The 23,075-nt window shown below is 49.9% G+C and overlaps 1 protein-coding gene across 12 annotated transcripts in view; it reads left to right on the forward strand.

The window, feature by feature from the left end:
• Nucleotides 1-8,307: 8,307 nt before the first annotated feature.
• Nucleotides 8,308-23,075, forward strand: part of OPA1 (OPA1 mitochondrial dynamin like GTPase) — a 296,183-nt gene continuing 281,415 nt past the window's right edge. For 11 of the 12 annotated variants that reach the window (XM_075340503.1, XM_075340499.1, XM_075340504.1 and 8 more), the window contains exons 1-2: nucleotides 8,309-8,434; nucleotides 12,693-12,999. In XM_075340503.1, the coding sequence (XP_075196618.1) occupies nucleotides 8,418-8,434; nucleotides 12,693-12,999 (324 nt within the window). In that variant the 5' untranslated portion in view covers nucleotides 8,309-8,417. Of the gene's footprint in view, nucleotides 8,435-12,692; nucleotides 13,000-23,075 lie in introns of all 12 variants that reach the window. The other variant, XM_075340498.1, reaches the window with a different exon arrangement.

The raw sequence follows: 23,075 nt of genomic DNA on the forward strand, positions 1-23,075 counted from the left end.
AATACCCTGTGACGACCTGATAGTCCAGGGGCGTCACATACTCTGGTAGTAGGCATAACTGGTGCAACTTATTTACAGGGAAAGTTTTTGACTGCTGCCAGTCCTGCAGTCTTGGTCTATTTTTATTAGCAAACTATTCAAACCATTGCAGAAAACTGGTTAACGGCAACATCAACCAACATTTTTCAGGCATTATCAACTGGAACAAAAAAAAAATTAAACATTCAGTAGCACAACAGGTCACAGCTACCAAGGTACTGGAAAGGGGCGTTCTGGATCAATTGGCCTCCTGGGATAAGTATTCTGGGTTTGGGTTCACTGGTCCCGAGCACCTCGACTGCTTCCTGATGGCAGCTGGGGAACTGGTGCTGTTACAGGAGTGGGGGCTGGTATCTCTGCAGCGGCCCCTCCTGGACACAACTCTACATCAAGGGCATACCAGCCCCACTCCCCATAGTGACGGGTGTAGGTGACCTTGTCACCTGCATGCAAGTCCAAACCAGGGTGTCCTCTAGGGAGACGGGGTCTCACATCCCGGCGGGAGACAAAGACTCCTTCCTTCAAGCCGGGCTCCACAATAAAACCCCATCCCCTTTTCAGGTTAAATTTCTCCACCACCCCCTGGTACAGCAGTTCCTGTTCCCCGTTTGCTGGCACGCCGCAGACGCTGCTTCTCCTGGAGGTCTCTGGCCTCCGCCTGCGCTTGCCGGGCCTCCCACTGCTCCTGCTCCCAGGCCAACTTGGTGATCATGGCCTGGCATGCCCCGCGGGTGTCCTCCTCAACATCGGACCGCTCCCAGGTAGCGATTATTGCTCCCTCATCGCCCGGTTCAGGGATTTCTATTTCTGCAACCAGGCAGCTCGCTGCCAGGTCCCCAAAAGCAGTTTGGGACAGTACCTGGGTGTTGTCAGCGGCAACGTCCTCCTCCGCGGCTCCCGGTGAAGGTGTGGCTCGATCGGTCACAGCTGGTTCAAGAAGTGGAGCGACCTGGTCCTTCTCAACTGGAGAAGGTGAAGCGGCCTGGTCTGGTGGGCCGGGGAAGGCGGTACACCTGGGTCTTTTTCAACTGGAGAAGGGGATGCGGCCTGGTATGGTCTGGCCAGGAAAGCAGTGCAGCTTGGTCCTTCTTGGCTGGGTAAGGCGGTGTGGCCTGGTCTGGTCTGGCCGAGTTGGGCGGTGGTGCAGTCCGATCAACGTAGAGCGCCAGCATTCGGGTTGCAGTGGTCTGGGAGAGTCCTGGTGCCGTCTCTGCCATCGGCGCCAGGTGCTCGTGGGCCCATATAGCGGCCACCTCCTTCATCATCTCCGTCCACCATTCCGCAATCTGCCGAAGCTGCTGTGCCCGCATCGTCCAGCACAGCTACTGTACCTTTGCCTCTAGCTTGTCTGCCGTCAAGGCCCCGGAGTGACCTGGTTTGTTCTTCTGGGCACTTGGAGTCAACATTCTCCTGGTGAGTTTGGGAGCATACTGCCGCAGCATTCCAGTCTTCCTGCTTCAAGTTTCGTTTTACATGTTGCACACTCACAGGGGGCGGAGTTTATGTTCGTGCGCTCTTCTCTACAACGATGGCGGTTACTTTTTCACACAAAATAGCGACAGTTGCACAAGTCACAAAAACAGTCCATAAGGCACACGTCACCCGTCTTAATGGATCCAGTCCAATCCGGTTTGTGACACCAAGAAAAGCTGTGCCTCCCAGGGCTATGGGGTACTCAGTCCTGGGCGGTGTACTACTGGGATGTATCACTGGGTGGCTGTTGCCCGGTTCCGTGACCCTGGGGGTCGCTTTTAAAAAGGGAATTATATACAGGGGAATAGTTAATAAAGTTTATGTTGCGACGCCACTTGCGGGTTGCGGTTATGCAACCACCACTGCACAGTCTTTCCGCAGGGGCTGATGTGATGACAGCCTGGATGTTGGGCCCTCCACAAGCAGGGTCGGGACCACAGGTGGTAGGTGATAGAGTTAAGCAGGCTTTACACGCTGCGATATCGGTCCCAATATCGCCAGCGTGGGTACCCGCCCCCATCTGTTGTGCGACACGGGCAAATCACTGCCCGTGCCGCACATCATCGCCCAGACCCGTCACACATACTTACCTTCCCGGCAACGTTGCTGTGACCGGCGAACCGCCTCCTTTCTAAGGGGGCGGTCCGTGCGGCGTCACAGCGACGTCACTGAGCGGCCGCCCAATAGCAGCGGAGGGGAGGAGCTGAGCGGGACGTAACATCCCGCCCACCTCCTTCCTTCCGCATAGCGGCCGGGAGGCAGGTAAGGAGAGCTTCCTCGTTCCTGCGGTGTCACATGAGGAACAACCTCGTTACTGCTGCAGTAACGATTTTTGAGAATGGACCCCCATGTCACCGATGAGCGATTTTGCACGTTTTTGCAACGATGCAAAATCGCTCATCGGTGTCACACGCAACGGCATCGCTAATGCGGCCGGATGTGCGTCACCAATTCCGTGACCCTAACGAGTTCGCATTAGCGATGTCGTAGCGTGTAAAGCCCCCTTTAGGCGCGAAAAGAAAGGTAGGCCACACGAGGGGTTGCTGTGTAACTGGTTCTCTTTACTCACAGTAGATGGTAACTGGTACCCAGAGGAAGGCTGGTATTCACCTCTGGTTCCCTTAGTTCCAGTGCCGGTTGATGACCTGATGGCTTCTTTCCCATGCACCTTTCTCAAGTTGGTGGGTCCCCGTGGCTTGGAGCGTCTGGGGGTCCCCTCTTGTTTGTCTCTCTGACTCTGGTCTGTACGGCGGGCAGTGTGAACCCTGTAGGGTCGGTGTTCCGTTCCGGTCCCTGGCTCCCGTTACTGCAGGTGCCCCCGGATTTCTAAGGTCAGTGAGGTCCTGGATGGTCACCTTACTGTGCAGATTTTATCAGGTCTGCCTGGAGCGTTTGCCTGACCTAGGGCTCTGTACCCCATCGGTGCTATGGTTCCAGGAGTACTTCGCCATACTCCACCGGCAACCACACGCCTGAGCCCTCAGGTCACCGTCACACTCCCGTGTCAGAGCAGTTACGTCTCCTCTCACTTCCACTTACTAACTCTAACTGTCTGATAGTCCCTTCTCAGCTGGTCGTTGTCTAGTAGACTGGATCGGCTCCACTCCTGGGTGGCCATCCATTGGGCCCAATTCTAGTATGTCACCAGTCCTTGGGGATGGGGAAAACTGGGATTATAATGTGTTTTGGTGTTGCCAGTACTGGTCTTCCAGGTCCCTGGGGGTAGGACGTGCATCTTTGGTGGGATGCAGTACCTTGTAGTACTCTGATGGGTTCAGGGGTGCTACACTCTCTTCCGTTTTATATGCCAGTGTCAGCGTACCTTGAGACTGAAACAGCACTGGAATCTACACAGGATAGTGACCGGTCACTATTTTAATGTACACATGTCCATAGCTCCCAACTTTTACAGAACATAAAGAGCGGGAAACAATGTGGCACGCATATTGTGCCTTTGGAATTTTCAGACCCATTTATCATTTCTTTCTACTCTTGCAGGAGGAGATGTCAGAGGGGCGATGGCAGTGAGGGACATTCAGCAGACACCAGAGACTGTATGGCACAGACCTAAATTCGGGACTGTCCTCTCTATCTATGATGGCTGGGACTGATGAGTGGATCGATTCATGGGACTTCGCTCCAGCGACCAGGTCTGTGGTACCAAGCTGCTGGATAGGAGTCTAGCAAATTTCTTACCTTCCAGCAACCCCGACACAGCCTTTGATTAGTCCGGGCTTTAGCGATGTCATCTGTATGTCAAAAGGAAAAAATGTCACGGCACTTCTGTAATAGTTTGGGTGCTCAGGTAGGGTCTAAGACCATATATTGAAAAATTAGCACCAGGCGCTCCAATTTGAGTGGAAAAAAGAATACATTTTATTAGAGCGTCAAACAGTTCAACGTTTCGGTCACTGTTTGGACCTTCTTCCAGAACCAGTTATGAGGCCGTGTAAGGACTACTCGTGAGTAAATGTAAAGTAACAAAGAACCTGTCTTATGGTTATTGGAAGTTAAACAAGAGATGTTCAGATGTCAATGAGAAACCAAGTAAGATGTAATACTGTTATGGGAATAGTTTGAATGTAAGTTCACATAAAATGACCTCTATGGAGAATACTGGCCAGCAATGGTGAAAATTGCTCCATGCAGGAGGGAACATATATTCCATCAGGTAGAACATAAACCTGTTATAGGAATAGTTTGGGTAAAAGTTCACATAGAGCTACCTCTATGCAGGTTATTGGTCAGCAATGGTGGAAATTGCTCAATTGCTGTTTCTACACAATTTATGCGTAATTCACCGCTATTAGATGCAAATGTAAATGTAGGTTGCTGGCTATCTGTACCAGAAAAAGAAGAAAAGACACATGCGGTATCCACCACTTGTTGTAATGGTGTGGTGACCTGGCTGCTGTCACCAGGAGGGCAAGAAAGAAAACATGGGGTATCCACCACTTGTTAAGGCCTCAAACACACATCCGTGAAACACGTGCGTGTTTGGTCCGTTTCTGTATATACCGGAGACACAGACAAACGTGCACCAATGTTATGCTATGTTTGAGGTCACACGTGCGTTATTCCATACGGTCCGTGTGTCCGTATCCGTGATACGTATGTGTATCCAGTTTGCACGGAAGCATGTCCGTTTTCTGCACGCAACACGCACACACGGACCCAATGGAAGTCTATGGGTCCGTGAGCACACGTACGTGATACGGATGCATCTCCGTATGCTCCATGTACGTTTTGTACTTTTTTATAGTGATGTCGGTCATTCTTTCTTTCATTTTCTGTGTATGTCGGTCAATCTCCCTCAGTCCGTCGGTCGGTCTCTGTGTCTTGTCTGTCCCTCGCTCTGTCTGTCGGTCAGTCTCCCCCCTCTCTCATACTCACCGTTTCCCGGTCACCGGCGCAGCGCTGCACAGCTGTTAAAAAAACTCCGGCTGCTTTTACTATTTTGAAAAAGCCGGCCGCTCATTAATCAATCTCGTATTCCCTGCTTTCTCCGCCTACTGGTGCCTGTGATTGGTTGCAGTGAGACACGCCCCCACGCTGAGTGACAGCTGTCTCACTGCAACCAATCACAGCGGCCGTTGGACGTGTCAATATCGAGCAGTAAAATAAATAAATAATTAATTTAAAAAAAATGACGTGCGGTCCGCCTCATTTTGATACCAGCCAGGGTAAAGTCAAATGGCTGAAGGCTGGTATTCTCAGGATGGGGAGCCCCACATTATGGGGAGCCCCCCAGCCTAACAATAGCAGCTGCCCAGAATAGCCGCATCCATTAGATGCAACAGTTCTGGGACTCTACCCGGCTCTTCCCGATTTGCCCTGGTGCGTTGGCAATCGGGGTAATAAGGAGTTAATGGCAGCAGCCCATAGCTGCCACTAAGTCCAAGATTAATCATGTCAGGCGTCTCCCCGAGATACGTCCATGATTAATCTGTAAGTTACAGTAAATAAACACATACACCCGTAGAAATCCTTTATTTGGAGTAATAAACACTAACAAATACCCTCGTTCACCACTTTATTAAGCCCCAAAAAGCCATCCATGTCTGGCGTAATCCACGGAGGTCCCGCGTCGCTTCCAGCTAGGCAACATGAAGGTGACAGGAGCTGCAGAAGACACCGCCGCTCCTGTCAGCTCCACACAGCAACTGAGGTGACAAGCGCGATCAGGGATGATGTTACTCAGGTTACTCGCGGCCACCGCTCGATCCTCCAACTGTGACAGCAAGTCGCCCGATTGACAGCGATGAAGTCACAGGTGAGTTGCGGTCACGGGCGGAGGATCCAGCTAGCCGTGGGTAACCTGAGTGACAGCAGCGTTAATCGCGCTGCTCAATTCAGTGACTCAGGGGATTAGCGGTCACCGGTGAGTCCTTCACAGGTGACCGCTAATCAGTATGCGACACCCAGACAGAGCCGCAGTATGACAATGAAGTCGGGTGAAGTTCACCCGAGTTTATTCTCATCGCGCGTCGCTGTCTGCTGTCAGCGGGTATGTATCAATGACATTGTGCATCACACACGGAACATTTCACGCGGGCAACACACGGACAACACACGGACATGTCACTTACGTATCTCACGCACACACGGACATTCAACACGCACACACGGCTAGCATACGCAATTCACACGAATGCCACACGTACCATAAAAACGGACTTAAAAATAGAAACAGACCCGAAAAACGTAACGTAACACACGTGCGTGTTTTTCACGTATGTGTGTCGGAGGCTTACAGTGGTATAGTGACTTGGCGGCAGTCTCCAAAGGAAGAGATGAAGGACACACAGAATACGCCGCTAGTGGACAGCGCCCTAAGTCAAAAGACGTTGCTGAACTGCATTTTTTCTCTATAACCTTCCGGGAGGAATTTGAAGGAAATTGATTTAAAAAAACAACTACAAAATATTGCATTTTTAAGTGCAGAAGCAAAGCTATTCTGTGCTACTAAAAAGCATCAGAAACGCTGCTTCAAATCTGTACCAAAACTCATCAAATAAAAGGGAAAAACACACTAAAAAAATGAAATAATCAGAGATCATTATTTTGTCGCGTCGTAAGGACAATTGTGAAAGACGTGTAGAAAAAAAGCAGTAAAAAAAATAAAAATGGAGCATTTACACTATGTGTGAACACGGCCTTAACGGTACATGTTTATTAAAGTCTGTATGAGTTTATGGGTTTAATGGAGAAAATAAAAGTCACATTTACCGATCACAGTAAATAATCCGATCGCTGTGTTTTAGGCCCCCTTCACACATACGTGCCTCCGGTATCTGTTTGACAGTTTTCTCACGCACCGGAGACACGTACACACGTAGACCAAGGTATTCCTATGGTTTCGGACACACGTATTTGCGCACGGAACGTGTGTCCGTCCCGTACTTACGTGTGTCCGTGTGTTCCACACGCCGACATGTCCGTTTTCTCTCCGGCATCACGGGTGTTACACGGAACGCAAACGTGTCACACGTAACACAAACGGACCACACGGATGTGTTCCATGTGACACGCACCGGAGAAAAGACATGTGCCTGCGAGAAAAAAAACAAAACTTTACTCACCTTCTCCAGCCCTCCTGTCTCTGCCGCTTCTGTCACTTGCTGCCGACCGCCGCTCATTATGCTCATTGAATATTCACTTCACTGCGGCCAGAAGCGACAGCAGCGGGGAGTCGGCAGGACCGGAGACCGAAGATCAGCACCACGGACAGCAACGCCAGGGACAAGTGAGTAGAAAGTAACCGTTCTATGTGTGTTATCACGGATAACACACGGAGAACACACATGTGCCATAAACACGGCTCACCGATGGCAAAACGGACCTCTGACACGTGCGTGTTTTTCAGGTACGTGTGAAAGAGGCCTTATGGATAGTTCTCATTACACGAATGCACATAAAAAAACACCCAAAACACAGGCGTGATCTTTTTAGGCCCCGATTCTTCAGGTTTTGAGAGAATTCTTATGTAAAACTTGCTAAGTTTTCCATAACCCTTAGTTGTGGAGAAACCTTGTAACTTTGGTGTTTTTACGCCAGTCTTGGCGAGAACCACAAACTAGTGTAGAAAATAAGCCATCGCACAGCTCCAGCGACCAAACAATGAAAACGCTGCGGTTCTCGGAAAATGGCGGCACAAAAATATATATACTGGATATTACAAGCTACTGATTTTATTTTTCACCACTAAAATAATAAAAAACCTGGCCATGTTTGATATTGCCGTAATCGTACTGATGAGAAGGATCATGTTGCCAGGGCATTTTTACCACATAACGTACATTGTAAAAAAAATACCACAAAAAAGTCAGAATTGCTTTTTTTCCCCCAGAATTTCACAACACTTGAATGTTATTTCCGCTTTCTGGTGCACTACGTGGTAAAATGAACGCTGCCATTCTAAACTACATCTCGTCCCGCAAAAATACGCCCTCGTACGTCTATGTGGACAGAAAAATAACGTAGTTATGGCTGTGGGAAGATGGGGAGGGAAAAGCGAAAGCGCAAAAAGAGAAATTGTTCTCAGAGTCTCAGCACTGGAGACTGTGAGAAATAATTAGTTCTTTTTCTTCAGCATTTCCCTAGGAAATTACAATCACTGTCCTGCCTGATATGGCTGACTACAGGGAACAATAGAGACAGTGTAAGTGATTTTAGTACTCCATAGGCTGCCCCGAGGACACATCTGACTTACACCTTACACTTCCTGCGGGCCGGAACATTTGTACCTTGGAAGCTTGTGTGCGCTGTCGTCTGTTCCATAACGAGCCTAGTTGCGCCTGCGCACCGTTCTTTCCCGGAAGTGTGGCAGGTGACAGGCTCGGGTGCCCTTGTTTGGCCGCTCCGCTGGATGTCAGGGAGTCGGCGCTGCTCCCCGGTCACATACGATGTTGCGGGCGGCCTGGTGAGTCGTTACCGGACATCCCCGACATTGTGTATCAGCTCCTTGTCTGTCTGTCCAGGTGTCACCTCCTCGCACGTGTGGCGCTCCCCGCAGGGCCAGTGACAGCTGACTGGACAGCTTCTTTATATCACAGGCTTTATGTACAGGTCATGGGAGCAGGGCTGGCCAGCGACATTTCTCACTGTGTGTGTGTGTGTGTGTCTATGTCTCCAGATGGGAGTGTAGTGTAATCCCGACTCCCTGGAGACCTGACTAATATGTGTGCACGTCAGATACTGCAGGTCATCATCATCATCCCTGATGATGGGAGTGATGGCTGTGTGTCTGCTCCAACCTGGATGATGGGAGTGATGGCTGTGTGTCTGCTCCAACCTGGATGATGGGAGTGATGGCTGTGTGTCTGCTCCAACCTGGATGATGGGAGTGATGGCTGTGTGTCTGCTCCAACCTGGATGATGGGAGTGATGGCTGTGTGTCTGCTCCAACCTGGATGATGGGAGTGATGGCTGTGTGTCCGCTCCAGCCTGGATGATGGGAGTGATGGCTGTGTGTCCGCTCCAACCTGGATGATGGGAGTGATGGCTGTGTGTCCGCTCCAACCCGGATGATGGGAGTGATGGCTGTGTGTCCGCTCCAACCTGGATGATGGGAGTGATGGCTGTGTGTCCGCTCCAACCTGGATGATGGGAGTGATGGCTGTGTGTCCGCTCCAACCTGGATGATGGGAGTGATGGCTGTGTGTCCGCTCCAACCTGGATGATGGGAGTGATGGCTGTGTGTCCGCTCCAACCTGGATGATGGGAGTGATGGCTGTGTGTCTGCTCCAACCTGGATGATGGGAGTGATGGCTGTGTGTCTGCTCCAACCTGGATGATGGGAGTGATGGCTGTGTGTCTGCTCCAACCTGGATGATGGGAGTGATGGCTGTGTGTCTGCTCCAACCTGGATGATGGGAGTGATGGCTGTGTGTCTGCTCCAACCTGGATGATGGGAGTGATGGCTGTGTGTCTGCTCCAACCTGGATGATGGGAGTGATGGCTGTGTGTCTGCTCCAACCTGGATGATGGGAGTGATGGCTGTGTGTCTGCTCCAACCTGGATGATGGGAGTGATGGCTGTGTGTCTGCTCCAACCTGGATGATGGGAGTGATGGCTGTGTGTCTGCTCCAACCTGGATGATGGGAGTGATGGCTGTGTGTCTGCTCCAACCTGGATGATGGGAGTGATGGCTGTGTGTCTGCTCCAACCTGGATGATGGGAGTGATGGCTGTGTGTCTGCTCCAACCTGGATGATGGGAGTGATGGCTGTGTGTTCACTCCAACCTGGATGTTCACCCTTCCTTTTTCCATAAGATAAAGGCTGACAATATTCTATCCATCGCTTCTACGACCTCCACCCTGTGCAGAGCCTGAAGTCTCGTTACACCCTGTTTTGTCCGCCTGACTCCCATTATCAGATCTCTGTGGATTTAATATGAAGGTTTTAATTGTAAAATCTATCCAGTGATCTGAGAAAAGATATTGGCAAATGAATTCTCAGAAGGCCAGGAAGTTGGCACAGTGAGAGTATTTGGTTATTGAGAATTCACAGTGTACAGTAAGCTGCGCTTTCTTCAGGGTGATCCTGTCCAATTGTGGAATAATATTGGTTGCTTTCTGCATGGAAAAGCTTTGTAAATTGGTCGCACACTCAGCATATTTAAAGGGATATTCCCATGGTGTTCATTATGTCCGCAGGTTAGTCATAAATGTAAAGCAGATGTGGTTCCCACCAACGCGATTTGCATCTGTCGCCATACGGGACCCAGACATGCTGCTGACAGTGGAGGTGACTGCAATTCTTATTGATTTGTATGATGATTTAACCTCATCTCCACCAACGTCATTAAGTGATGGGCCCTTATCTCCAGATAGATACAGCTGTAGAAATGTCATAAATGTATGAAGGCGCTTTCACACTTGCGTTGTGTGATGCATGTGACGGATGCCTTGCAAATAGTGTGTTAATAAAGGCAACGGATTCCTGTGAAATAACACGTTGCATTAAGTTTTCTAGCCACGCGTGAGAAAGAGCCCTCATCATCACCGCACACGCAGGCACTACCGCCCCCATCATCACCGCACACACATCCCGGCACTACCGCCCCCATCATCACCGCACACGCAGGCATTACCGCACCCATCATAATCACACATATCTTGGCATTACCGCCCCCATCATGACTGCACACATGCAGGCACTACCGCACCCATCATCACCATACACGCAGGCACTACCGCACCCATCATCACCGCACACACACAGTCATTACCTCAGTGACGTTCCCGCTGACAGCGCGACTCCCTTCAGTCTCTGCGGGGAACTCACAGGAGCAGTGGTGTTCTACTGCCGCTTCTGTTAGCTTCATATAGCAGAGCTGGATGCATCGCGGGACCTCGCGTGGATTACGCCGGACCTGGAGGGGTATTTGGGGATTTTAATAAAGTGGTGAAAGAGGGTGTTTTGTCTTTTATTCCAAATAAAACATTTTTTTCGGGTGTATGTGTTTGTTTATTTTCACTTACAGGTTAATCATGGAATGTGTCTCATAGACTCCTGCCATGATTAACCTAGGACTTAGTGGCAGCTATGGGATGCCATTAACTTCTTATTACCCTGATTGCCACCGCACCAGGGCAATTCGGGATGAGTCGGGTAGAGTCCCAGGACTGTCGCATCTAATAGATGCGGCAATTCCGGGCGGCTGCTGACTGATATTTTTAGGCTGGGGGGCTCCCCATAACGTGTGGCTCCCCATCCTGAGAATACCAGCCTTCAGCTGTGTGGCTTTACCTTGGCTGGTATCAAAATTAAAAGGGACCGGACGTAGGTTTTTTTTTTTTTTTTTTTAAATTATTTATTTATTGTACTGTACGATATAGACCCTCCCACCGGCGGCTGTGATTGGTTGCAGTGAGACAGCTGTCACTCAGCGTGGGGCGTGTCTGGCATTTCTGACTGCAACCAATCATAGGCGCCGGTGGGCGGGGAAAGCAGTGAATACGAGAGAGAATAATCAGCGGCCGTCATTTTCAAAAGCAGGAGAAGCCGCCAGATGAGTGTGACAGCTGTGCAGCGCCGCACCAGTGATCGGTGAGTATGAGAGGGGTAGTGGAGAGAGACCAGGAGTAATTTTAAATGATTTAGATCGTTCTGCTGGACATGCTGAGCATGCTTAGTAGAACGTGATGGAATCTGTCAGCGGATTGTGTCGCTTAGCGCATTGCGGCGGAATCCACCACCATAGACAATCATTAGACACCTTGGTGGATTCTAACGGAATCTGTTAAAGTGCGTTATTTTAACGACCCAAAAAACGCTACATGCTGCGTTCCTTCCGCCCAACACTGCATCAAAATAACGACGCAGGGTCGTCCAGCGGATGCAACGCAGACACTTGCGTTACGGTGCGTCGTCAATACAAGTCTATGGAGAATAGCGCAGTGCGTTTAACGGACTGCGCTATTCTCCATAGCGGCGGATTGCGCTGAACGCAAGTGTGAAAGCAGCCTAAGACGGTAAGGCCCCTTTAAAGCTCCGCTCCTTTTATGTGAGCAGTGTAAGTGGTTCATGGGTAAATTCTTGGGGGAGGCGGAGGTACCTGATAAATGTAGTGTGGATACATTTTTCAATGCAGTTTTGGCAGAAAACCAATGCCAAAACCACAAAATGTATGAATTTATGGCTAACAACTTTGTGCACCTGCTACCATTCACTGTGCAGAAATAGGGGTAATGCTGTGAAAATAGACGTTATCACACATCAGGTAACAGAACTCAAAGGCCTGGTGTCTTCTTTCAGCCTTAAAGCTATGAAACTGTCGCCGTGTGTCCCTAGCCCTATAATGCTAGCAGTTTTGTAGTTACTCATTGTGCCATCGCTGAGAAATCGAGCTCCGGAGCCTGTAGGAAATGGTGTGAGATGTTCAGCGGAGGCTCTTTGCCATGCCCGCAGTGCCCTTCCACACTCACTTGGTATTTCATCACTGGCACATAGGATTGCTACGAGTCAGGTAGTACTGTATTCTTATAGTAGGACCTGTGCTGCCATAACACTTATTTCAGTGTATAAATCATCCTGACAGGTTGTGGGGCCGTAGCGCTACAATGCCATGTGTCGTGTAGAACGTTGAGAATCTGTGTGCTGATGTAGTGTTCCTCAATTTCTATGAATGTTTATGTGAGCATGTCTAACATTGTTCTTCCTCTTTATTTTTCAGTGTTGTGTGCAGGGGGGTGGTAAATAAACGCGCCATAAAAGAAGCCAAGTCCCCCATCCAGACGCTTTGTCCTCGTACAGATCATCATGTTTCTCGATTGACCATTCAGCGGCCTTTACCTGCTTCATCAGTGCGATGCTACTCGTCCTTGTCTCGCTTCCCACTACGGAGGAGCAGGCTTTTGCCTGTGAATCTGGCTTACCAAACTCAGCGCAACTTTTGGATCGCTAGGTTGGCTTCCAGGCTGTTAAAGCTCCGGTATCTTGTGTTAGGATCGGCCGTAGGTGGTGGATATACTGCTAAAAAGGTACATATGTTTTTGTCTTTCAGTGCTTGGATGAAGTCCTTTTTTCCTATTCAGTTTGTGTGGGGCTCTAAGTCAATCATTACCCAGTTAGTTAAATTAACAGGGGGCATTCTAATTAGAACAAGTCATTATAGTGATGAGCGAGCACCACCAGGCTCGAGTGCTGGGTACTCATAACGAGCAGTTGGTGCTCCGATGGGTGCGACTCGATCACCCGAGTATAACAGAAGTTAATGGGGACCTCGAGCATTTTTCCAGAAGGTTTCCCAGAAAAATGCTGGAGTCCCCCATTGACTTCCGTTATACTCGGGTGATTGAGTCTCACCCATCCGAGCATTAGCTGCTTGTTACAAGCACCCAACCATGGTTCTGCTCGCTCATCACTACTCATTATCTATCCACAGGGTAAGTAAAAGGTGATCACTAGATTGATGGGGGTCCTACTGTTAATGTTGTGAACACATCAATATAGTGAAGAGAATGGATAGGGTGACGTTCTGCACGTTATGTGCCCTACACACAGGGGATTATTATTTCTTTAACATTAGATCAGGTTAACTCCTTTATTTATGTTACATTCATTGCTCCAGATATAAACATAAATATCAGCCTAAAAATATTGCAGATCAGCACTCTATCCATCCATCAAGGCACTTGTCAACTTGATTCTAAAATGAAAGTTTATTGGCTCATTGACACCTTGGTGCACATCGGACAGCAATGCCCAGACTGGCTGGGGGTCTCCCTACTGTAGTGTGACAGCTACGTATATTTCTATAAGGCTGTCACGCCCAGGTTAGGAGAATCACAGCCAGTCTGTGCATTGTGGTCCAAGATCGGACTAATGTGCACAAACATCTAAATAAGCCCCAAGTCACAAAATTAATTTATGTAGCTTTTCTTTATCGTTCCTTTGGGAGACCCAGACCATGGGTGTTTAGCTTCTGCCTCCGGAGGACACACAAAGTACTACACTTAAAAGTGTAGCTCCTCCCTCTGAGCTTATACACCCCCTGGTAGCCAGTCCTAGCCAGTTTTATTGCTTTGTGTCAGGAGGCATACATCCACACATGCATTCTCATCTGATTTGTTTGACTTTTGGAAAGAGTTTGAAGAAAAGCGGGTCCATGTCTGGACTCCCGGCATGTCCCTTCTCACCCCACTGTGTCGGCGGTGTTGTTAAGGTTGATTTACAAGGCTGCAGCCTTATATGCCGCGCTCCTTCACCATCCCTTCTGGGCTCTGGCTTGAAGTGGAAACCAGCACGGTCACCATGCCTGGCAGGAGTCCGGTCTCCATCCACAGCCCCTTGAGGATTCTGTTGGACCGGAGCACTCATCCCCAGGGACATGGCCCTGCGTCTCAGCAGCTAAGTACCTGAGACGTTTATGTTGGGGGTCCCGGTTCTTTATTGTAAGGGGAGAGTATGCTGTAGGTGATTGTTTTAACTTTTCCGGCGGGTTCTCTAGCTTTTGCCTGAGAACCGCGCCGATGGTGCCTGCTTGTCGGCCTCGCCGCTTAAATTTAGGCCCTGGCTGCGCCGGAGGCCTAGTTTCATTTTCCTGCCCTCGCATGTCACTCATACAGAGGGACAGGTTCGGCTCCTCCCGGCGGCCGTTCTACACAGGGGAGGGACACTCCCCACTGCTGGGGCGTCCCTCCTTCCCTGCAGGTCTCTATAGCCCTCCAGTTCCTGCTCTTTTATAGGAACGCCCTCTTCTCAGGCAGAGTTCACTCTGCTCTGGGACATCCTGCATTCTGCATCTCTTCTGAGGTGCTGCGACTGGGGGACCGGGCTTCGGGATCTGGAGGGCACACAACACCGCGCTCGGCGGTCTGGTAAGCCACAGCCGGTCTCCGGTTGTGGACCTCTGTATATTCTCCCTGGGGTTCATTCTCTGCAAAGCCCCCACTCTAGCAGCATGTCTCACTGGTCTCTCAGGCTGCTGCTGCACCTGTGATTGAACCCCCAGCCTGGGTAGAGTCCTTTTCTAGGTCCATATCCCAGTCATTTGCTGAGTCCATGGGGCTTTTGTCCAGGACTTTGATGAATATGCATCAGCCTGTGAGGGGCACAGGGTGCCTCTAATACTCTTGACAGAGGACTCCTATCCTCTGACCTCCGTCCATCAGAGCTCACGGAGGATTCATCATCTGATCCCAGACCCCGTCCTTCTAAGAGAAGGCGCAGGGTTTCCTCCCCCTCCCCATCCCACGGCTCTGTCTCAAGAGCTGACTCTCAAGATGAGGAGGATGCCCTCACTGGGGGCTCGGAGGCTATGTATCCCATCGATTTCTCTGAGGGTGACTCAGATCTTAGTGATTTGATTGCTTCTATTAATTCTGTGCTGGATCTCAATCCGCCAGTGTCAGAGGAGCAACTCTCTTTGGCAGAAAAACATCAGTTTACCTCGCCTAAGAGAGTGAAGAGTGTGTTCTTTAACCACTCCAGTTTTCAGACCGCTGTGACCAAACCCAGGACCTGCCCTGACAAACGCTTTCCAAAGCGTGGTTCTGATGACCGGTTTCCATTTCCACCTGAGGTGGTCAAGGAGTGGTCTCACTCCCCAAAGGTAGACCCCCCAGTGTCTAGGCTCTCAGCCCGGACCGTTGTGTCGGTGGCTGACGGCACCTCACTTAAGGATTCCACTGACCGTCAGATTGACCTTCTGGCCAAATCTGTGTATGAAGCTGCGGGAGCCGCGTTTTCCCCGACTTTTGCAGCAGTGTGGGCTCTCAAAGCCATCTCTGCTTCTCTAGAGGAGATGCATTCCCTCACCAAGGAATCTATGCCTGAGATGGTTACCTTAACTGCTCAGGCTTCAGCTTTTTCATCTTATGCCATGTCTGCCATGCTAGAGGCTGCTCACCGCACTGCGGTGGCTTCAGCTAATTCTCTTGTTATCCGCAGGATTTTGTGGTTTCGAGAGTGGAAGGCAGATGCTTCTTCCAAGAAGTTTCTTGCTGGGTTCCCTTTTACTGGCGGGAAGAGTACTTCCATGCCACAAACCAAGACCAGGAAACCCGCCCAGGGTAGGAATCAATCGAGGTTTCGTTCCTTTCGTTCCTCCAACTGGTCATCCTCTAAGCCTTCCGCCTCGTCCGCTAACTCAGCCAAGGATCAGAAATCCAACTGGCGCCTAAAAGCGCGTCCGCAGAAGACCGCAGGAGGTTCTGCCACTAAGGCAGCTTCCTCATGACTCTCGGCCCGCTCCAGCCACGTCCTTAGTCGGTGGCAGGCTCTCCCACTTTGGCGACGCTTGGTTAAAGTCTCCGATCAGTGGGTGAGAGACATCATATCTCACGGCTACAGGATAGAATTCTCTTCCAGCCCTCCAAACAGATTTTTTCTCTCAACTCCCCCCTGCTCCAAGGCCGCCAGCTTCTCGCAGGCCGTGGCGTCCTTGCAGGCAAACGGAGTGATTGTCCCAGTTCCCGCTCAGGAACGGTTCAGAGGTTTTTACTCAAATCTCTTCCTAGTTCCAAAAAAGGACGGTACCTTCCGGCCCATCCTGGATCTCAAGCTTCTCAACAAGCATGTCCGGGTGCGGCATTTTCGCATGGAGTCTCTGCGATCAGTCATTGCCTCTATGACCCAAGGGGACTTCCTGGCGTCCATCGACATCAGAGATGCCTATCTACATGTGCCAATCGCAGTGTCACATCAGCGTTGGTTACGTTTTGCGATAGGAGAGGATCATTTCCAATTCGTGGCTCTCCCCTTCGGGTTAGCCACGGCCCCTCTGGTATTCACCAAGGTCATGGCTGCAGTGATTGCGGTCCTGCACCTCCAGGGGTTAGCAGTGCTTCCTTATCTGGACGACCTTCTGGTCAAGGGTCCATCCAGCGCAGACTGTCAGCGGAGTGTTTCGCTCACTCTCGCCACCCTAGCCCAATTCGGGTGGATTGTCAATCTTCCCAAATCCACTCTGACTCCGACCCAGAGTCTCACGTACCTAGGGATGCAGTTCGAGACTTTGCCGGCACTTGTGAAGTTGCCCTTAATCAAACAGAAGTCTCTCCGGCTAGTGGTGCGCTCTCTCCTGAGGCCCCGCCGTTATTCCCTCAGGCGCCTGATGCAGGTGCTGGGTCAAATGGTGGTTTCCATGGAGGCGGTTCCCTTTGCCCAGTTCCATCTGCGTCCTCTGCAGCTGGACATTCTCCGCTGTTGGGACAAGCGGCCTTCCTCCTTACAGAGGTTAGTGGCTCTGTCGCCACGGACCAGGAGCTCTCTTCATTGGTGGATTCGACCCCTCTCCCTGTCCCAAGGGCGCTCCTTCCTGGCTCCGTCCTGGGTGATTCTCACCACGGATGCCAGCCTATCCGGCTGGGGAGCGGTACATCTCCACCACAGAGCTCAGGGCACTTGGACTCCGTCCGAGTCAGCCCTTTCAATCAATGTGCTGGAAACCAGAGCTGTGCTTCTAGCTCTCCTAGCCTTTCACCACCTGTTGGCGGGCAGGCACATTCGAGTCCAGTCAGACAACGCGACAGCGGTTGCCTACATCAATCACCAAGGCGGGACATGCAGCCGCCTGGCAATGTTGGAGGTCCAACGCATTCTTCAATGGGCGGAGGACTCCAAGTCCACCATATCCGCAGTTCACATCCCTGGCGTAGAAAACTGGGAGGCAGATTATCTCAGCCGTCAATCCGTGGAAGGTGGCGAGTGGTCCCTGCACCCGGCAGTGTTTCAGTCAATCTGCCGCAAGTGGGGCACTCCGGACGTGGACCTAATGGCATCCCGTCACAACAACAAGGTTCCGGTTTACGTGGCTCGCTCCCACGATCCTCAGGCCTTCGCCGCGGACGCTCTGGTTCAAGACTGGTCCCAGTTTCGTCTGTCCTACGTGTTTCCCCCTCTAGCTCTCTTGCCCAGAGTCCTGCGCAAGATCAGAATGGAGGGCCGTCGAGTCATCCTCATTGCACCGGACTGGCCCAGGCGAGCTTGGTTATCCGGACCTGCTCCAACTGTCCGTGGAGATGCCGTGGCATCTTCCGGACCGTCCAGACCTGCTCTCGCAAGGTCCGTTTTTCCGCCCGAATTCTGCGGCACTCAAATTGACGGAGTGGCTCTTGAGTCCTGGATTTTGACGGCTTCTGGTATTCCTCCTGAAGTCATGTCCACTATGACTCGGGCCCGTAAGTCTTCCTCCGTCAAGATCTATCACAGGACTTGGAAAATTTTCCTGTCCTGGTGTCGCTCTTCCGGCCATTCTCCTTGGCCATTCTCGTTGCCGACCCTTCTGTCTTTTTTTCAGTCCGGTCTGCAGCTAGGACTGTCCCTCAACTCTCTCAAGGGACAAGTCTCAGCTCTATCAGTGGTGTTACAGCGGCGTCTCGCCTGGCTGGCTCAGATCCGCACCTTCATGAAAGGTGCGTCTCACATCATTCCGCCTTATCGGCGGGCCTTGGATCCCTGGGACCTTAACTTGGTCCTCACGGTATTGCAGAAACCCCCCTTTCAGCCTCTTAGGGAGGTTTCTTTGTATCGTCTTTCTCAAAAGGCCTTTCTAGTTGCCATAACTTCTCTCAGGAGAGTCTCTGATTTGGCTGCGCTCTCCTCGGAGTCACCTTTTTTGGTTTTTCACCAAGACAAGGTAGTTCTCCGTCCGACCCCGGACTTTCTTCCTAAGGTGGTCTCTCCCTTTCACCTTAACCAGGATATTTCCTTGCCTTCCTTCTGTCCGGCCCCTGTTCATCGCTTTGAGAAAGCGCTGCATACTCTAGATCTGGTGCGTGCTCTCCGGATTTATGTGGCTCGCACCGCTGCGCTTAGGCGGTGCACCTCTCTTTTTGTGCTAACCACAGGGCGGCGCAAGGGTCTCTCTGCTTCTAAGCCGACCTTGGCCCGTTGGATTAGATCGACCATTTCGGACGCCTACCAGAGTACTCGGTGCCTCCCCCGCCGGGGATCAAAGCACACTCGACCAGAGCTGTCGGTGCCTCTTGGGCTTTTAGGCACCAGGCTCAACAAGTCTGTCAGGCTGCCACTTGGACTAGCCTGCATACCTTTTCGAAGCACTACCAAGTGCATGCTCATGCTTCGGCAGATGTGAGCTTGGGCAGACGCATCCTTCAGGCGGCTGTCGCCCACTTGTGAAGTTAGGCTCCGCCTACTTCTTAGTTTTTTCTGTTTATTCCCACCCAGGGATAGCTTTGGAACGTCCCATGGTCTGGGTCTCCCAAAGGAACGATAAAGAAAAAGAGAATTTTGTTACTTACCGTAAATTCTTTTTCTTATAGTTCCGTATTGGGAGACCCAACTCCCTCCCTGTTGCCTGTGGGTCATTCCGTGTCAAGTGGACCAGTGGTCCCCACTCGACGTTCTCCGATTTTGCTGAAAATTTATAAGGATGTACATGTATGTTTGAAAAGAGGTTCTGTAAATTTTTAGGGCCAGATCTCAAATATATTGGGCACTGTTGACCTTTCACTGGAGGCCCCCCCCAAGCCTGCGGCTTCAGCTAAGAGGATTTTACAAACTTTGGCACATAGCCATTAGAGTTCTATACTGGCTATGATGCTGAAATTTGGCATACTAGCTCAACTTTTGCTGCTAAACGCGATAAAATTATTACCGGCTATGACAAAACAATATTTCGGCCGCAATTTTGTGTCAAAGTAGCTTGCAAAACGCCTCGCATAAAATTTATGCCAAACTTTGCCCATATATAACTCAAGACCAAAAGCCAATAGGAACTGGTGCTTTACCCTGTACAACAAACATCTTCATGACTTTGCATTGCTGCAATATCACGGTCAAAGCATATGTATTTGTGGAAATATTCACACCCACATATGATGTAAAACGAATTTTACCTATTTTTAGGTCAAATTTCCCAAAAAGGGTACCCCTAAAATATATTAATTCTGTTATCATTTGAAAGAGCACATTTTTCTCTACAAGGATCATTGGGGTTTTTTTTGGAGTCTCTCCATTTAAGAAAAGAAAAATGCCACTGAACATGGTGTTATTTATTAATACGCAATGAATGCTAACTGCACTATTCAAACCCTTGCGTTGGTCCATGGTGGTTATACCACAACCAATTCCCTAAGAATTGGTATTATAATCCTATTAAGAATTGTAATAATGCTGTCTTTCGAGAATTGGCAGCCCCATCGCCTAGGAGCCATGGCCGATAGCCGTGTAAGGCAAGTTGCGGGTGGTCTCTTTATCGCAGGTTCCAAAGCCTGAGGGTGGGTGTCTTTGCCTAGGATCCCAAGCATAATATTGGGTATCTTTTGGTTCCCAAGCCATAATGTTCAGTCTAAGTAAGTGGTCTGGAATTGTTGCTGAATTTGCAATGAAAGATGAAGGGTCATTTGACACCCTTGTTGCAGTCCACACTTTAACAGTAATTGTGGAGTATCTCAAGACTCTCATCAATGGGATTCATCATATCCACTGCTTCAGTGATGGATCTGCAGCCCAGTACAAAAATTTCAAAAATTTTCTCAACTTGTGCCACCACAATGCTGATTTCAATATCAGCGCTGAATGGAATTTTTTTGGTACCAGTCATGGAAAGTCGCCCTGTGATGGGATTGGAGGGACAGCAAAGAGGTTGGCAGCTCGTGCCAGTCTTCAACGCCCAACTGAAAACCAAATACTGACCCCGGTGGATTTATTCAACTTTTGCAACGAGCAACTGCATGGAATCAAGTTTTTTTTTTTTTTTTTTTTTTTGTTCCAAAAGAAAAAATTGACGAAATACGGGTAGTTCAAGAGGAAAGGTTCAAAGATGGACATACAATTGCTGGAACAAGAGAAAATCACCAGTTTGTGCCAATCGATGACAAAAAGATTCGCATTTCAAGGGTGTCAAATGACTCTTCAGCAACAATTCCAGACCACTTACTTAGACTGAACATTATGGCTTGGGAACCAACAAAAGATACCCAATATTAGGCTTGGGATCCTAGGCAAAGACACCCACCCTCAGGCTTTGGAACCTGCGATAAAGAGACCACCCGCGACTTGCCTTGCACGGCTATCGGCCATGGCTCCTAGGCGATGGGGCTGCCAATTCTCGAAAGACAGCATTATTACAATTCTTAATAGGATTATAATACCAATTCTTAGGGAATTGGTTGTGGTATAACCACCATGGACCAACGCAAGGGTTTGAATAGTGCAGTTAGCATTCATTGCGTATTAATAAATAACACCATGTTCAGTGGCATTTTTCTTTTCTTAAATGGAGAGACTCCAAAAAAACCCCCAATGATCCTTGTAGAGAAAAATGTGCTCTTTCAAATGATAACAGAATTAATATATTTTAGGCCCGTTTCACACGTCAGTGAAAAACACAGACGTTTTTCACTGGCGTGTAAAACACGCACATGTCCCTGCGTGTGCCGAAAATCACGGCACACGTGGGTTGTCTAAGTGCAATCCGGGCTCCGTTCTCCGTGGCCCGTGATTGCACTTAGAGATTCACTCACCTGCACCCGCTCCCGCTGTCCGTGGTGCTGAATCCTCCCGCGATGCAGCATCCGGCCGGCGGCGACCCCTGTAGGAGCTGCTTCCGGGTCGGCTGTGTCGCGCATAATGAATATGCGCGACAGTAATCAGCCGGCACAGAAGGAGCAGGGAGATCGGGCTGCAGAGGACATCGCTGGACGCCGGGTGAGTTAAAATGTTTATTATTTTAAAAGCACGTTTTTTTCTGGCACGTGTTTCACGGACCAAACCACTGCGTGGTCCGTGGAACATCAGTGATGCCAGAAAAAAATGGACATGTCTCCGTGCAGCAATCACGCACACGCGGGTACGCCGCACGGAGACACGTGCAGTGACAAATCACTGACGTGTGAGCAGACCCATTCATTATAATGGGTCTGCGTATGTCAGTGATTCTGGTACGTTTAAAAAAAAAAGCACAAACGTACCAGAATCACTGACGTGTGAAAGGGGCCTTAGGGGTACCCTTTTTGGGAAATTTGACTTAAAAATAGGTAAAATTCGTTTTTTTTAAGTTTGTCATCATATGTGGGTGTGAATATTTCCAGAAATACATATGCTTTGACCGTGATATTGCAGCAATGCAAAGTCATGTAGATGTTTGATGTACAAGGTAAAGCACCAGTTCCTATTGGTTTTTGGTCTTGAGTTATATATGGGCAAAGTTTGGCATAAATTTTATGCGAGGCGTTTTGCAAGCTACTTTGACACAAAATTGCGGCCGAAATATTGTTTTGTCATAGCCGGTAATAATTTTATCGCGTTTAGCAGCAAAAGTTGAGCTAGTATGCCAAATTTCAGCATCATAGCCACTATAGAACTCTAATGGCTATGTGCCAAAGTTTGCAAAATCCTCTTAGCTGAAGTCGCAGGCTTGGGGGGGGGGGCCTCCAGTGAAAGGTCAACAGTGCCCAATATATTTGAGATCTGGCCCTAAAAATTTACAGAACCTCTTTTCAAACATACATGTACATCCTTATAAATTTTCAGCAAAATCGGAGAACGTCGAGTGGGGGCGATTTTTAAAACTGGTCCACTTGACACGGAATGACCCCTGTTGGCAATTTTCTTGTTTCGTGTGTTATCACCGGCTGTTGTCGTGGACAGAGTCTCCGGTTGTTCCGGTTCTTACTTGGTTCTACTTGTGGGTGGCTATTCTCCTTCAGCTTTTGCACTAAACTGGCTAGGACTGGCTACCAGGGGGTGTATAAGCTCAGAGGGAGGAGCTACACTTTTAAAGGGGTGGTTCACCCATTTTTTTTTTTCCCCCAATGATTCTCACTTACCATTGTCTGCATCTTCTGCATTGGCTTCTGTTTCCTTTTCTGGCACTGAGCGGCGATATGCTGCACGCTCAGTGCCAGTCACATGACCCCCTGGAGCTGTGGCCGCCAGCATCCTCTGACGTCCCGGCATTTCCGGGCTCTCAAACTAGACGGGTACGTCAGAGGATGCCGGCGCCACTCACAGTGATTGACTGGGATGTGGGCGGTGACTACCTGACGTCACAGCCCAGCATCGAGGGGAGGATCCGGAGGACGCCAGTGTGGAGCGGTGAAGGCAGAGCGCGCGCTTACCAGCATTCAGCTGTGGGAGGTACGGGGCG

The sequence above is a fragment of the Anomaloglossus baeobatrachus genome, chromosome 3 (genome assembly GCF_048569485.1).
Source record: "Anomaloglossus baeobatrachus isolate aAnoBae1 chromosome 3, aAnoBae1.hap1, whole genome shotgun sequence".
Taxonomy (NCBI): Eukaryota; Metazoa; Chordata; class Amphibia; order Anura; family Aromobatidae; genus Anomaloglossus; species Anomaloglossus baeobatrachus.